This window comes from Salvelinus namaycush, chromosome 30 (assembly GCF_016432855.1).
Source record: "Salvelinus namaycush isolate Seneca chromosome 30, SaNama_1.0, whole genome shotgun sequence".
In the NCBI taxonomy this organism is placed as follows: domain Eukaryota; kingdom Metazoa; phylum Chordata; class Actinopteri; order Salmoniformes; family Salmonidae; genus Salvelinus; species Salvelinus namaycush.
Window position 1 is genome coordinate 32,306,931 of NC_052336.1, and position 16,078 is coordinate 32,323,008.

General features: G+C 40.3%; 1 protein-coding gene across 1 annotated transcript in view; it reads right to left on the reverse strand.

The window, feature by feature from the left end:
- Positions 1–887: 887 nt before the first annotated feature.
- Positions 888–16,078, reverse strand: part of kcnk17 (potassium channel, subfamily K, member 17) — a 34,205-nt gene continuing 19,014 nt past the window's right edge. Inside the window, exons 4-5 of the mRNA XM_038969531.1 lie at positions 13,683–13,851; positions 888–1,099 (exon numbers count right to left, since the gene is read on the reverse strand). Coding sequence (XP_038825459.1) covers positions 888–1,099; positions 13,683–13,851 — 381 coding nt within the window. The remainder of the gene's footprint in view (positions 1,100–13,682; positions 13,852–16,078) is intronic.

A 16,078-nucleotide genomic window follows, 5' to 3' on the forward strand; every position in this document is an offset into this window, starting at 1 on the left:
GCGTGAGATAATGAGCAGCATTAGTTCCGGAGCTTTGGACAAATCACAATTTTGCAGATGATAGCATCTTTTGAATTTCGTAAGGGGAGGGGATTTTGGCCTATAGACTTGCCCATTACTTTCAAAGAGAGTGGGTGGAGCTCTTCATTCTGGTTCCGATCCTTTTTCTATCTCTTCTCTTAACACATATGGACCCAGAACTTAATTGAGCATCTGACAAAGTACGTAATACTTTAGTTATGGGTTAAGCAAGATTACATTCTGTGCAGACCCAAAAATACTCAATATTGAGAGAATTTCAAAAATGTCTCTTCCTCTCATTTGGGTTGCTGATCCCTCGTTTAGAAGATAAAACTGAGGGAACATAGAGCTGAGGGAACATAGGACTGAGAGGAACATTGGGCTGATGGAATATAGGGCTGAGGGAACATGGGCCTGAGGGAACATGGGGCTGAGGGAACATGGGGCTGAGGTAACATGGGGCTGAGGTAACATAGAGCTGAGGTAACATAGAGCTGAGGGAACATAGGACTGAGAGGAACATTGGGCTGATGGAATATAGGGCTGAGGGAACATGGGGCTGAGGGAACATAGACATGGTCCCAGTATGTATGCATTAACATTTAGCACTAACCAGAAGAACTGCCAACCCATTGCTGCTCATCATGATCCCCTGCTTGCTTCATGTTCTATCCCAGGTCTGACCCACTGCTAGTTTCCCCTAGATGCAGATCTAGAATCTTCTTCCCTCAATCCTAACCCCAATCCTAACCATTAATGAGGAAAATGCAAAAATGACCCTAAGATTAGCGTCTAGGTGCAACCACCTCTTTCTTTGTCTGGATGACATCACCAACAGTTTTTTTTTTATATTCTCTTTATTTCTTTTAACCGTCCACCGGGGGCTCCTTGACCTCATCCACCGGTCCTGCGTTGCTAGGTTCCTCAGGGCTCCACCAGTGTTTGAGGTGGGTGTTGAGCCGCTCCAGGATTTCGCCGGTGTGGTTGATGACTAGGGCCAACCAGGCCAGGCCGAAGAAGATCCAGGAGGCCATGAGGATGCTGTACCACTCTGGATAGTACTTGTCGGGGTTACTGTCTATAGAACCGAGCAGAAAATGTGAACAAAATATTCAGCAACACTTGGAAGACAATATAGATTGACTTGACAGACACTTTGGGTTTATTATTAAAAACAAAAGTGTTTCAGCCTATAGACTTCACCAGGGTATAAGGGGAGAAGCAGCACAAACATGGCCTGACCACCGTGATAAGATAGCAATCATAACCTCATTTGTGTGGTATTTGATAACAACTCAACTGAAGTCATTATCAGATAGGTTCTCTCATGTGATTAAGCAAGGTAAAGTAATTTTTTTTTTTTTGCCTAAATGTATTTAGGAATTACATAATAAAATGCTAGTTAAATAATAAATACCACATGTTTGTCTTTCAATTTCTTTAGGATTCTTTGAAACGAGCGTTTGAGTAAACATGTGTCAAAAACACATCAAACACGTGAAGAACATCATGCATTTTCATGCTTTCCACACTGTTATGAATGTAACAGCATGGTGCTTGCAACACAAGTGATGGGTTTGATGGGCAGCTCTTTATGGGCAGCTCAACTCTATCTACCACTAATACATAGGCTGTTGCCTATTAGAGAAGATGGTGTTAATTAGGGATAGCCCCCTTTTTTAAATATTCACCTAAATTACATACCCAAATCTAACTGCCTGTAGCTCAGGCCCTGAAGCAAGGATATGCATCATCCTGGTACTATTTGAAAGTAAACACTTTGAAGTTTGTGGAAATGTGAATTGAATGGAGAATATAGGAGAATATAACACAATAGATCTGGTAGAAGAAAATACCCACAAAAAAACAACCAGTGTTTTTTTACCACCATATTTGAAATGCAAGAGAACGGTCACAGTTATAGCCATCACTCTGGTTGTAATTCTGATAGTGTCCACAAGATGGCAACAGTGTATGTGCAAAGTTTCAGATGGATAACTTGAAGTATGACTGAACCTCAAGACTTTTAGTGTGAAGTCCCCAGGTACATTTGGGCAAATCGTGAAGGAGACATTCACATTCATTCACATTCCATTTTTCTGCAAGAATATCGTCAGATCTGTATACTTGGACTTTGATTTAGCTTTCCAAGTATTAGTAGCCATATTATAAGTTCAACATTTGCAAAACAACCAGTTTTCATAACTTATCATTTTTGTCCAAAATGAAAAGATTGTTAATATTTCTCTATGTTTCTCTAAAGTCCTCGGCCACTAGGAGCACCGCTTCTGGATGAGCATTTTCTTGTTTGCTGTTGAGCGCGGTCTTAGTGCCAGCATCGGTCTGTGGTGGTAAATAGACGGCTACGAATAACATAGATGAGAACTCTCTTGGTAGATAGTGTGGTCTTCAGCTTATCATAAAGTACTCTACCTCAGGCAAGCAATACCACGAGACATCTTTAATATTAGACATCGCGCACCAACTGTTCTTGACAAATAGACAGACACCCACACCTCTCGTCTTACCAGACGTAGCTTCTCTGTTCTGCCTGTGCATTGAAAATCCCTCCAGCTCTATATTATCCGTGTCGTCGATCAGCCACAACTCGGTGAATCATAAGATATTACAGTTTTAAGTGTTCTGTTGGTAGGATACTCTTGATCGTAGGTCATCAATTTTATTTTCCAATGATTGCACGTTAGACAATGGAACGGATGGCAGTGGGAGTTTACTTGCTCGCCTACGAATTCTCAGAAGGCAGCCCGACCTCAGCCCCCTTTTTCTCCGTCTTTGGGCCTGTTCCCGGGAAAGCAGTGTATCCTTCTCGTCGGACTCGCAAAAGGAAAAAGCTTCTTCCAGTTCGAGGTGAGTAATCGCTCTTCTAGTGTCCAGAAGTTATTTTTGGTCATAAGAGACGGTATCAGCAACATTATGAACAAAATAAGTAAAATAATAAGTTACAAACAACACAAAAAACTAACAAAATAGCACAGTTTGTAAGCAGCATGTAAAACGTAAGCCATCCTCTTCAGCACCATGTATGTGTGGGGTACAAAGATGAGGTAGTCATCAAAAATCATGTCCATGCAATTTTTTTACTCCTAAATTTATTTAAGGCTTGCCATAAAAGTGGTTGAATAGTTATTGACAAGACATTTCAGCCTTTCATTTCTAATTAATTTGTAAACATTTTTCGAAAAACATAATTTTGACATTATGGGGTATTGTCTGTAGGCCAGTGACGACAAATCTCCATTTAATCTATTTTAAATTCAGGCTTTAACACAGCAAAATGTGTAAAAGGTCAAGGGGTGTGAATACTTTCTGAAGACACTGTATGCTTTTCCACCTTGCTAACTAGCTAGCTAGCATCTGAATGCAGATAAAGTTACCCAAAGTATCTAATGTTAGCTAACATTAACGTGAGCTGCTAGAGAATTTTTTTTTTGCTAACGTTACCTACACTACATGACCAAAAGTATGTGGACACCTGCACATCGAGTATCTCATTCCAAAATCATGGGCATTAATATGGAGTTGGTTTCCCCTTTGCTGCTATAACAGCATTCACTATTCTGGGAAGTATGTTAGAACCATACTGCAAGGACTTGCCTCCAATCAGCCACAAGAGCATTAGTGAGGTTGGGTACTGATGCTAGGCGATTAGGACTGGCTCACAGTCAGCGTTCCAATTCATCACAAAGGTGTTCGAAGGGGTTGAGGTCAGGGCTCTGTGCAGGCCAGTCAAGTTCTTCCATACCGATCTCAATAAACCGTTTCTGTATGGACCTCGCTTTGTGCACAGGGGCATTGCCATGTTGAAACAGGAAAGGGCCTTACCCAAACTGTTGCCACAAAATTGGATGTACAGAATCGTCTAGAATGTCATGTATGCTGTAGCGTTAAGATTTCCCTTCACTGGAACTAAGGGTCCTAGACCAAACCATGAAAAAGAGCCCAGACCAATTTTCCTCCTCCACCAACCTTTACAGTTGGCACTATGCATTGGGGCATGTAGCATTCTCCTGGCATCCGCCAAACCCATATTCATCCATCAGAATTCCAGATGGTAAAGTGTGATTCATGACTCCATCCGATGCTTGCCATTACACATGGTGATCTTAGGCTTGTGTGTGGCTGTTGGGCCTTAGAAATCCATTCCATGAAGCTTGACTGGGGCAGCTCTATCAGGGCAGAAATTTGACAAACTGACTTTTGGGAAAGGTGGCGACCTATGACGGAGCCACGTTGAAAGTTACTGAGCTCTTCAGTAAGGCCATTTTACTGCTGTTGTTTGTCTATGGAGATTGCATGGTGGTGTGCTCGATTTTATACACCTGTCAGCAACGGGTTTGGCTGAAATAGCAGAATCCACCAATTTGAAGGGTTGTCCACATACTTATGTATATATAGTGTATATGCACACACACCAATCACCAGCAGTAGCTAGGTACTTTAATGTTTAGAAAATTATTTGGAGAAAAATGTGTACTTACAGTCCCCACTCTTGCTTGTCCTCAACCTTTTCAAAGTCGTTGTTGTGTGGCTTTTGTGTGGTCATGAGAGGAGCAAATGGCGCGAATGACTTGCTCACGTCTTTTTTCTCCCTGCACTTGTATGTCACAGAAGCAAAGCAAATGGCTTTTTAAATACTGAATTCAAATTGTAACAAAATTCAGTTATTCAATTGTGCAGTCATAAGTTTGATTACAGGCTGTTTTCAGTCCTATTCTGTGTATGTCAGAACATCTGACAACCTAAATTTGTCAACAAAAATAAATATTTTGTGAATATTTTATTGTGGATATTTCCATGAAGCCACCATCATTTAATTTAATTTAGGCTACGTAATATATGATTATTTTCGTGGATCTTCTGTTTCAATGAGTACATCAAGCTAGCGGTCAGGCTGATCTTCGGCTAAATCTGGACCAAAACAGACGAACTAAACATAGTTTGGGATTAATATTTTTGGGCGAAATAGAAAGCTGAGTGGGAGTTACTTGTATGGTACCACTGCATTGGATGACTCCATCCCATAAAGACAACAGCAAAAAATGTCTGTGATCTTACCCTGTTGTTACATGGTACCACCTTCCCACTTACAGGGTAGGAGGTAAGCGGGGTATAAAATTAAGTGGTGTCTGTTTCCAAATAGATACTGTGAACTGATTCAGGAATCTAGGCGTATGTCGTAAGTCACAACTTCACAGGAGAGCTGTTTGAACATAAAAAATGTTTTTTTATCTAAATGTATTTTTTGGCAGAAATGCCTTCTCAAACATGTGAACTTTCATGTGCCTTAATATCAAACTTGTATGCCATCTGTAAGTACGAATAAAATTGTTAAATTACGAGCCTAGTTGGTTTAGCCACTGAAAAAGGGAGCAACCATGATTGGCTGAGATAATGAGTGGGCTGGACATGCCGAGAGATGAGTTTGGATTGGTCTACCATATAGCAGGCGTCTGTCTATTGGAGCTGGTCCGTATGTTTAGGTCATCGTGTCGAATGCGGCTTTAAAAATGTTTTTTATTGCATAGTAAAACTGCAAAAACCTAATGTCAAGTTAGAGTGTACTGCTAGCTAGCTAACGTTAGCTGGCTGGCTTGCTAGCTAACTTTATATGTATGCTCTCCAGTTTCTGGAGGACCCGAGTTTTGAAATCAGTGGAATTCAAGTATGATTCAGTAGCTAAGGAGATGGATAAAACACCAGTCTGGATTACATCGTCAAACTAAGGCAACCATGCATGGCATCAGACAGGACAGGAGACACGTCCAACCATGATGTATACTGGTAAGATTTACAGATATTACACGTTTCTAATTTTGACAGAATGTGGTGTCATTTCAAGTGTACTGTTAGCTGGCTGGGTCGCTAGCTAACGTTATGTGTATGATCTTATTCTTCGTACCTCAGACACATTTGCTTGACTAGTTATAGCCATATAACCTGGTTGGTTAGCTACCTGCAGATTCATGCAGGGTAGTAACGTCATGAGTTGTGATTATGGTCCATTGTTTAGCTAGCTAGCTACATGTCTTAACAAAAGACTTCACTCTAATTTATACAAAGTATTTTCATTTCAAGTTAATGTGTACTGTTAGCTAGCTAGCTAATGTTAGCTGGCTGGCTCGCTAACTAACGTTACGTCATGCCTTGGGATTCATTGTTTACCTAGCTAGCTATCTAGCTACGTTTCTTAACAAAAGACTCTCGTCTTAGTGTGCCAGAGAGCAGAATAACTAATGCATTTTTGAACGCTCAACACCCGTTGAATATGTCCAGTGTCAGTAAACGTCGGCAACAAAGCGAAATTCAATTGTTGCCAGCAGCACAGTTACAGTCACCAACACTCTGGATAACATGAAAAAAGCCTAACCAGCTCTGCTATGGCGAGTAAAGTGGTCAGAGTGTGGTGTTCTCTCATTAGGTGTCTGAAAGTAGCTAGCCAATGTTAGCCAGTTAGCTTGGGTGCTTGACTGTAGTTGTGAGGTCAGAGCTTTCGGAACAACCCTACTTATTGGCCAGAGAGTCCAGTGTGCGCTCTGAACGCGAAACCACAGGTCGAGTAATGTTCAGTGAGCTGTTCAGTGAGCTGTTCTCTCTCTCTTAGATGTCTGGGAGAAGCTGGAAAGTTAGTACAGAACAGTTGGATCAACCCTTAAAGAGATGGGTGGGGCTAAGGCTTAAGAGGGTGTGAACAATGCTGAATGGGTGTAGACAAAGAAGGGCTCTCCAATAGTAGTACCAAAACATCGAAAGACGGTTTTCTCAAAAGTGAATTTACAAGTTGATCAAGTTCAAAGCAGAATTGCTTTCCCATTGTTTCCTCAAATACAGTGTATGATATACCATGTTGTAATTCTGAGTCTTCTTTTATCCAATGTAAAACAAGAAATTCAAATGTTGCTACATAAGACCGAATCCTGGTGGTGAGTCACCTATGTAGTTACTTATGAAGTATTACCACATTTTATGACTCCATTCCATGAAGACAACAGCAAATCTGTCAATCTTACCCTTTTGTTACATGGTACCACCTTCACAATTACAGGGTAGATATGAGGTAAGAGGGAAGTAAAATTAAGCTGTTTCTAATTCCATGTAAATACAAGATACTTTCAAGTTTACTCCAGTACAATATGACTAAGGGATCCAGTTTGTAGAAATGTGGAAATTCTTCACAATAAAGACACACAATTCAGAGTGAAGTTTATTGAATTCAAATCAACCAAACAAGCTTAGCTAAGTAAAAACACATTTGTATTTACAATCAAATCAAAGAGCTAGCAAAACAACAAACGTGAATTGCATTAATTTCTACATGAAAATGTATTTTACTTTAGCTACACTACCGGTCAAAAGTTTTAGAACACCTACTCCTTCAAGGGTTTTTCTTCATTTCAATATTTTCAACATTGTAGAAAAAAAGTGAAGACATCAACACTATGAAATAACACATACGGAATCATGTAGTAACCAAAAAAGTGTTAAACATATCAAAATATATTTGAGATTATTCAAATAGCCACCCTTTGCCTCCTCTGAACAGTTGATGTTGAGATGTGTCTGTTACTTGAACTCTGTGAAGCATTTATTCGGCTGCAATTTCTGAGGCTGGTAACTCTGATGAACTTATCCTGCAGCAGAGGTAACTCTGGGTCTTCCATTCCTGTGGCGGTCATCATGAGTGCCAGTTTCATCGCAGCGCTTGGTTTTTGCAACTGCACTTGAAGAAACATTCAAAGTTCTTGAAATGTTCCTTATTGACTGACCTTCATGTCTTAAAGAAATTATGGACTGTCGTTTCTCTTTGCTTCTTTGAGCTGTTCTTGCCGAAATATGGAAATGGTATTTTACCAAATAGGGCTATCTTCTGTATACCCCCCCCCCCCCCCCCCCTTGTCACAACACAACTGATAGGCACAAATGCATTAAAACCTCTCTAGGGTAACCTCTCTAGGGTACCTGTCCAACATCCGGTGAAATTGCAGAGCGCCAAATAAAAAATACAGAAAATACAAGTGTTATACATTGGTTTAAATATTAAATTCTTGTTAATCCAGCTGCTGTCTCAGATTTCAAAAGGCTTTACGGCGAAAGCATACCATGCAATTATCTGAGGACAGAGCCCCGTGGAAAAAAGCATACAAACATGTACCAGCCAAGTAGAGGAGTCACTGAAGTCAGAAATAGCGCTAAAATTAATCACTTACCTTTGATGATCTTCATAAGGTTGCACTCACAAGACTCCCAGTTACACAGTAAATGTTCGTTTTGTTCAATAATCCAATGGCTCCAAGGCAGTCACAACAGGCAGACGAATACATACTAAAAGTACCAGTAAAGTTCGTCGAAACATGTCAAACAATGTTTATAATTAATCCTCAGGTTGTTTATTGTCTTTATAATCAATAATATTTCAACCGGACATAACCGTTTTCAATAGAAAGGAAAAATAACAAACAGGAGCGAGCCCAAATCAGGTCTGCATACTTCCTCTGACCAAAATGGCTTTTTACTTGTCGTTTCTCAAAATAAAAGCCTGAAACCATGTCTAAAGACTTGACATCCAGTGGAAGCCATAGGAACTGCAATCTGATTCCTAACCCATTGGATTCTCTATAGGCATTGAGTTGAAAAACAGCCACATGAAAATAATTCCACTTCCTGGATGGATTATTGTCAGGTTTTTGCCTGCCATATCAGTTCTGTTACACTCAGACATTATTTTAACAGTTTTGGAAACTTTAGAGTGTTTTCTATCCAAATCTAACAATTATATGCATATACTAGCTTCTGGGCCTCAGTGACAGGCAGTTTACTTTGGGCACGCTTTTCCTCCGGAGGTGGAAACATTGCCCCCTACCCAAGAGAGAGTTTAAGAAGGAAATAAATTACATAAACTAACAAGGCACACCTGTTAATTGAAATGCATTCAAGGTGACTACCTTATGAAGCTTGTTGAGAGAACGCCAAGAGTGTACAAAGCTGTCATTAAGCCAAAGGGTGGCTATTTGAATGATCTTATTTCTTTAAATTCTTATGGCTGGGGGCAGTATTGAGTAGCTTGGATGAATAAGGTGCCCAGAGTAAACTGCCTGCTACTCAGGCCCAGAAGCTAAGATATGCATATTATTAGTAGATTTGGATAGAAAACTCTCTGAAGTTTCTAAAACTGTTTGAATGATATCTGTGAGGTATAACAGAACTCATATGGCAGGCAAAAATCTGAGAAAATATCCATCCAGGAAGTGGGAAATCTGAGGTTTGTAGGTTTTCAACTCATTGCCTATCTAATATACAGTGTCTATGGGGTCATATTGCACTTCCTAAGGCTTCCACTAGATGTCAACAGTCTTTAGAACCTTGTTTGATGCTTCTACTGTGAAGGAGGGGGGGGGGGATGAGAGCTGATTTGAGTCAGGGGTCTGGCAGAGTGCCACGAGCTCACTCAGGCGCACCCCCGTGAGAGTTAGCTGCGTTCCATTGCAATTCTACAGACAAAGGAATTCTCCGGTTGGAACATTATTGAAGATTTATGTTAAAAACATCCTAAAGATTGATTCTATACATCGTTTGACATGTTTCTACGGACTGTAATATAACTTTTTGGACTTTTATTCCGTACTTTCCGCTGTACTTGCACGCGCGCCGTGAGTTTAGATTGTGTACTGAACGCGGGAACAACAAGGAGGAATTTGGACATAAATGATGGACATTATCGAACAAAACAAACATTTATTGTGGAACTGGGATTCCTGGGAGTGCATTTTGATGATCATCAAAGGTAAGTGAATATGTATAATGCTATTCTGACTTCTGTTGACTCCAACATGGCGGATATCTGTTTGGCGTGATCTGTCGTCTGAGCGCCTTACTCAGATTATTGCATGGTTTGCTTGTTCCGTAAAGTTTTTTTTAAATCTGACACAGTGGTTGCATTAAGGAGAAGTGGATCTAAATTCCATGCATAACAGTTGCATCTTTTAGCAATGTTTATTATGAGTATTCCTGTAAATTGATGTGGCTCTCTGCAAAATCAAAGGATGTTTTGGAACCTCTGAACGTAACGCGCCAATGTAAACTCAGATTTTTGGATATAAATATGAACTTTACCGAACAAAACATACATGTATTGTGTAACATGAAGTCCTATGAGTGTCATCTGATGAAGATCATCAAAGGTTAGTGATTCATTTGATCTATATTTCTGCTTTTTGTGACTCCTCTCTTTGGCTGGAAATGTTTTTCTGTGACTTGGCTCTGACCTAACATAATCGTTTGGTTTGCTTTCGTCGTAAAGCCTTTTTGAAATAGGACACTGTGGCTGAATTTACAACAAGTGTATCTTTTTAAAATGGTGTAAAATACATGTATGTTTGAGGAATTTTAATTATGGGATTTCTGTTTTGAATTTGGCGCCCTGCAGTTTCACTGGCTGTTGACGAGGTGGGACGCTACCGTCCCACATACCCTAGTGAGGTTCAACTCAACTTCGAAAGCGTGTCACTGATCCACCCTGTGTACGTGATTAGCATTGACACCGAATGGATGATGATTGGGATAGATTTAACTTCTTATGGCTTAGGGGCAGTATTTCGATGTCTGGATGAGAAGCCTGCCCATCTGCATATAATTGGTAGATTTGTATAGGAAACGCTGTGAAGTTTCCAAAACTGTTAAAATAATGTCTGTGGACCTCCCGGGTGGCGCAGTGGTCTAGGGCACTGCATCGCAGTGCTAGCTGCGCCACCAGAGTCTCTGGGTTCGCGCCCAGGCTCTGTCGCAGCCGGCCGCACCGGGAGGTCCGTGGGGCGACGCACAATTGGCATAGCGTCGTCCGGGTTAGGAAGGGTTTGGCCGGTAGGGATATCCTTGTCTCATCGCGCTCCAGCGACTCCTGTGGCGGGCCGGGCGCAGTGCGCGCTAACCAAGGGGACCAGGTACACGGTGTTTCCTCCGACACATTGGTGCGGCTGGCTTCCGGGTTGGAGGCGCGCTGTGTTAAGAAGCAGTGCGGCTTGGTTGGGTTGTGCTTCGGAGGACGCATGGCTTTCGACCTTCGTCTCTCCCGAGCCCGTACGGGAGTTGTAGCGATGAGACAAGATAGTAATTACTAGCGATTGGATACCACGAAAATTGGGGAGAAAATGGGATAAAATTTAAAAAATAAAATTAAAAATAAAATTAAAAATAATGTCTGTGAGTATAACATAACTGATATGGCAGGCAAAAACCTGAGGAAAATCCATCCAGGAAGTGGGATTTTTCTGATGTGGCATTCAATTGAATGCCTATAGAGTATCTAATGGGTTAGGACCCATATTTCAGTTCCTATGGCTTCCACTAGATGTCAACAGTCTTTAGACATTGTTTCAGGCTTGTTTTCTGAAAAATTAAGAGGAATGAGACCTTTTTGTCAGGGGACTGGGGAAGAATGCATAGCTGGTTTGCATGCGTGACCGAGTGCGCGCCCTTCGTTGTTTTTCCTTTCTATTGAATACGCTATTGTCCGGTTGAAATATTATCGATTATTCATACAAATGATTTGCACTTTTCCTACTAAAGTATGTTCATCACTAGGAGACAGAACAGTTTGCGTCTCCTTCCTGAGCAGTATGACGGCTGTGTGGTCCCATGGTGTTTATACTTGCGTACTATTGAACGTGGTACCTTCAGGCGTTTGGAAATTGCTCCCAAGGATGAACCAGACTTGTGGAGGTCTACAATTTTTTTACTGAGGTCTTGGCTGATTCCTTTTGATTTTCCCATGATGTCAAGCAAAGAGGTACTGCGTTTGAAGGTAGACCTTGAAATACATCTACAGGTACGACTCCAATTGACTCAAATTATGTCAATTAGCCTATCAGAAGCTTCTAAAGCCATGACATAATTTTAGGGAATTTTCCAAGCTGTTTATTAAAGGCACAGTCAACTTAGTGTATGTAAACTTCTGACCCACTGGAATTGTGATACAGTGAAATAATCTGTCTGGAAACAATTGTTGGAAAATTTACTTGTGTCATGCACAAAATAGATGTCCTAACAGACTTGCCAAAACTATAGTTTGTTAACAAGAAATTTGTGGAATGGTTGAAAAACAAGTTTTAATGACTCCAACCTAAGTGTATATAAACTTCCGACTTCAACTGTATGTTCATCATTCAGTTGATCATAACTAAGGTGAGTTTTCCTCTGAGCTTTTTCTAGGCCAAACGGCTGTTTCCTTGTCTCCTCACTCCTCTGGCGCCTGCCTCCGCTGTGTTGTTCTCAACACTAGTTTTAAATCAACATTGTCGACTGTTTTCTATATATCTGTATTTTTTTTTCAGGTTAGGGCTCATTTGATTTCTATGATGTCGGACCAGGCCTGGGCTCGGGCTTCAGCTCACAGGGGTCGGACGGGGTTCGAATTTTCCGTTCTGATGAGAACTCTAAATTGCATTCGGGTCTCCTGTGCAATCCGGCAGTGTCAATTATGTGTGTGCTTTGAATTTATGGTGACTTTGAGTAAATACGCTATCTAAAGGCTTCCATGTGACAACCTGTTAGGATTTTTTTTTATTGCACATTATCCAATCTGCTGCTGCGCATATTGTGTATTTTGTGAAATTCCATTAGCCCAACATTGGAGGAAAATGTTGTAATTTCTCAGGTCTTGTCATCAATGTTTTTTGGGAAATGTGAAGAGTGGTCCTGGGACAGTCCCAGGATCCTGGTTACCGGTATTAATCCCTAATGGTGACAATCTGAAGTGTGATTAAAAAAAAACGACCTAATGACCCCTCTCTCATTAAACCTTACACAAGTAAGTATTCATACATTAACCAAAAGTTAAATTAAACTATTGTTGAATTTATTCTGCAAGTATCAAGTGTAATAGAAATAAGATAAATGGTTTAGAGCAATAACGTTTCAATGACTTTGTTGTAATTTCCCTTCTCAGTTCAATACAATAAAAACCCCATGTTCAATTGGCTTTTCAAATGCAAGGAAATACCCTTATTTCCATTCTATCAAAACTCCAAAATCAGACCTTTTAAAGCGGAATTCAGCAGTAGAGACAAAGCGTTTTCCCCACCCGTTTCAGTAAAAAGCTGAGGGATGAGTCTGGAGAAATGTAATCGCTCTCAAATTCATAGACGGAACTATGGATGCAAGGACTGAACATCCATGATAAATAAATGATCATGTAGCCTGTGTTCCTTGGTGTTTCTTAGGTACTACTTTGAAAGAGACTGGTATGACTATGTATTTAGATAGTAGTAAGCTGTTTCTTACTTTTACTTACTTTTGGGACAAACATTTATTACTTTATGATTACATTTTGTGACTTTGTATGTTCCTTGGTGTTTCTTATATATTATATTAAAATAGTGACGTGAGTAGATATTTAAATAGTTGTTCGCTGATACTTAGTTGGATTTACTGTCTTACTTACCTATATAATAAAAAATACTTTGTATTTACTAATTAAGTATGTAGTACTTACTTGCTTGGTACATTTAAGAAGACATTTTTACTACAAATGTAGATTTTGTTGCTATGTATTTACCTAGTAAATACATAGTAATTAACGGCTGTAAAATGAAGGGTTACCCCGGAACTGTTTCTGGAGCTTCCATGCTCCTACATATTGAGTCGTGTACCTGCGACGTAGTCTCCGAAGCCAATGGTGCTGAGTGAAATGAAGCAATAGTAGATTGCCTGTGAGTAGCTCCAGCCCTCTTGCTGTTTGAACACCACCATGGGCATCACAAAGAAGAGTGCCGTTCCAGAGAGGTAGGACAACAGGTGGATCATGAACCTGGTTAACTTCTAATGGAGACAGAAAGAAGGGAAGACAGAGTCAATATCTCAAATGGCCTATTCCCTATATACTGTAAGGCACTCCTTTTGGTCAATGTAGTGCAATGTAGGGGAATTGGGTGCTATTTCAGATTCACACAAATTTTAGGACAAGGTAACAAATGACAAGTTGGGCGGTCACTGGTACATGCTAACTGATTTATGAATACTGCATACAGACAGAGTTAAAAGAATATGAAGTCATTATATTCTGGGGACCCCCCAAAAAGTAATCGATTCAATTCGCTTTATTGGCATGACCTAACAATGTACATATTGCCAAAGCTTATTTTGGATATTTACAATATGAAACAAATGAGAATCAAAATTGTCAACGGGACAACAGTAACAACAATAACCAAGCGTCAAAATAACCATACATTGAACAATAACAATAAGCATACAGTAGAGTACATGTGCAGGTTGATTGGTCTGTCAGACACTGTCCCTCAACTTAACAGGCAGCAATGAAGTGCGCTGCCAACCCACAGCTCTCTGCGTCCTCCCCCAACAGGATGGGTAGCCTACTCTCATCAGAGAGGTCTTTGAAACCTTTAATAAGGGTTTCAAATTTGGGGAAATGACACTCTCTAATTGTTTTATATTTTTCACATTTTGTCAGGAAATGCAGCTCCGTCTCAGGTTCTGCTGTTGTGCAGTGGTTGCACAGCCTTTCCTCTACAGGGAGCCAGGTTTTCCTGTGTCTACCCTTCTCAATGGCAAGGCTGTACTCACTGAGCCTGTACTTTGTAGGTTTTTCAAAGGTTTTGATCAGTAACCATGGTCAAAAAGTTACCATGGTGTACTGTCGATTTAGGGCCAAATAGCACTGCATTTTGCTTTGTGTTTGTGTTTCCCAATAAGCAATGTCGTTTTGTTTTGACTGTGTTGTAATTTGGTTTATTCTGATTGATTGGATGTTCTGGTCCTGAGGCTTCAGTGTGTTAGTAGAACAGGTTTGTGAACTCAGCCCCAGGACCAGCTGGATGAGGGGACTCTTTTCTTTGCTCAGCTCTTGGCATTGCAGGGCTTGGTAATGATATGAGACGGGGTTACTATTTTAGATGTTTCCAAGACTTAATTGCTATTTTTTTAGTTTTTATTATTAATGGATATTGGCCTAATTTTGCCCTGCATGCATTGTTTGTAGTTTTCCTCTGGACATGTAGGAGAATCTTACAGAACTCTGCATGCAGGGTTTCAATGGGGTGTTTGTCCCATTTGATGAAATCTTGTTTTGCAAATGGACCCCACACCTCGCTGCCATAAAGTGCAATTGGTTCAATGACATATTCAATTAGTTTTAGACACATTTTAATAGGTATTAGGTATATTTAAATTTGAATTCGCTTTTTAATGGCGTAGAATGCCCTGCGTGCTTTCTCTCTCAGTTCATTCACTGCCTCATTAAGGTGTCCAGTTGAGCTTATTTTTAAACCTAAGTAATTGTATTGTGTGCAGTACCAATTGAGAACTTTAGTCTAATTCCCTGAGATCTGGATCTTCACTGGAAAATCATTATTTTAGTGTTTTTGGGGTTTACTGCCAGGGCCCAGGTCTGGCAGTACTGCTCTAGCAGGTCCAGGCTCTGTTGTAGGCCATGTGCTGTGGGTGACAGCAGGCATTGGTCATCTGTGAAGAGTAGGCATTTCACTTCTGAATTGTAGAGACTAACACCAGGGGCTGAGGATATTTCTAGAATAGTGGCCAATTCGTTGTTGTAAATATTGAAGAGTGCAGGGCTCAGATTGCAACCCTGACGAAGGCCCCGCCCCTGGTTAAAGAAATCTGTTATTTTCTTTCCAATTTTAATGCTGCACGTATTGCTAGTATACATTGATTTCAATATGTCAAATGTTTTAGCCCTTACACCACTTTCAATAACCTTTTGGAAGTCGATAAAGCAAGCGTATATGTTGGGATTATATTGGTGGACATGTTTATCTATCAGGGTGTGTAGGGTGTAAATATGATCAGTTGTGCAGTGTTTTGGTATAAATCCAATTTGGCTTTTCTTCAAGACATTGTGCTTATTAATTTGGGTGATGGAAACTCGTTAAACAACTTCTTCCGCGGTGTCCCAAATTCCTATTGAGTTAATTGTTACATGATTCATTTAATCTGGTAACAATTAAAGATAGTTAGTGCATTGAATAAATAACAGTCATCACATTAATGAAAGTCATGTCACGACGAG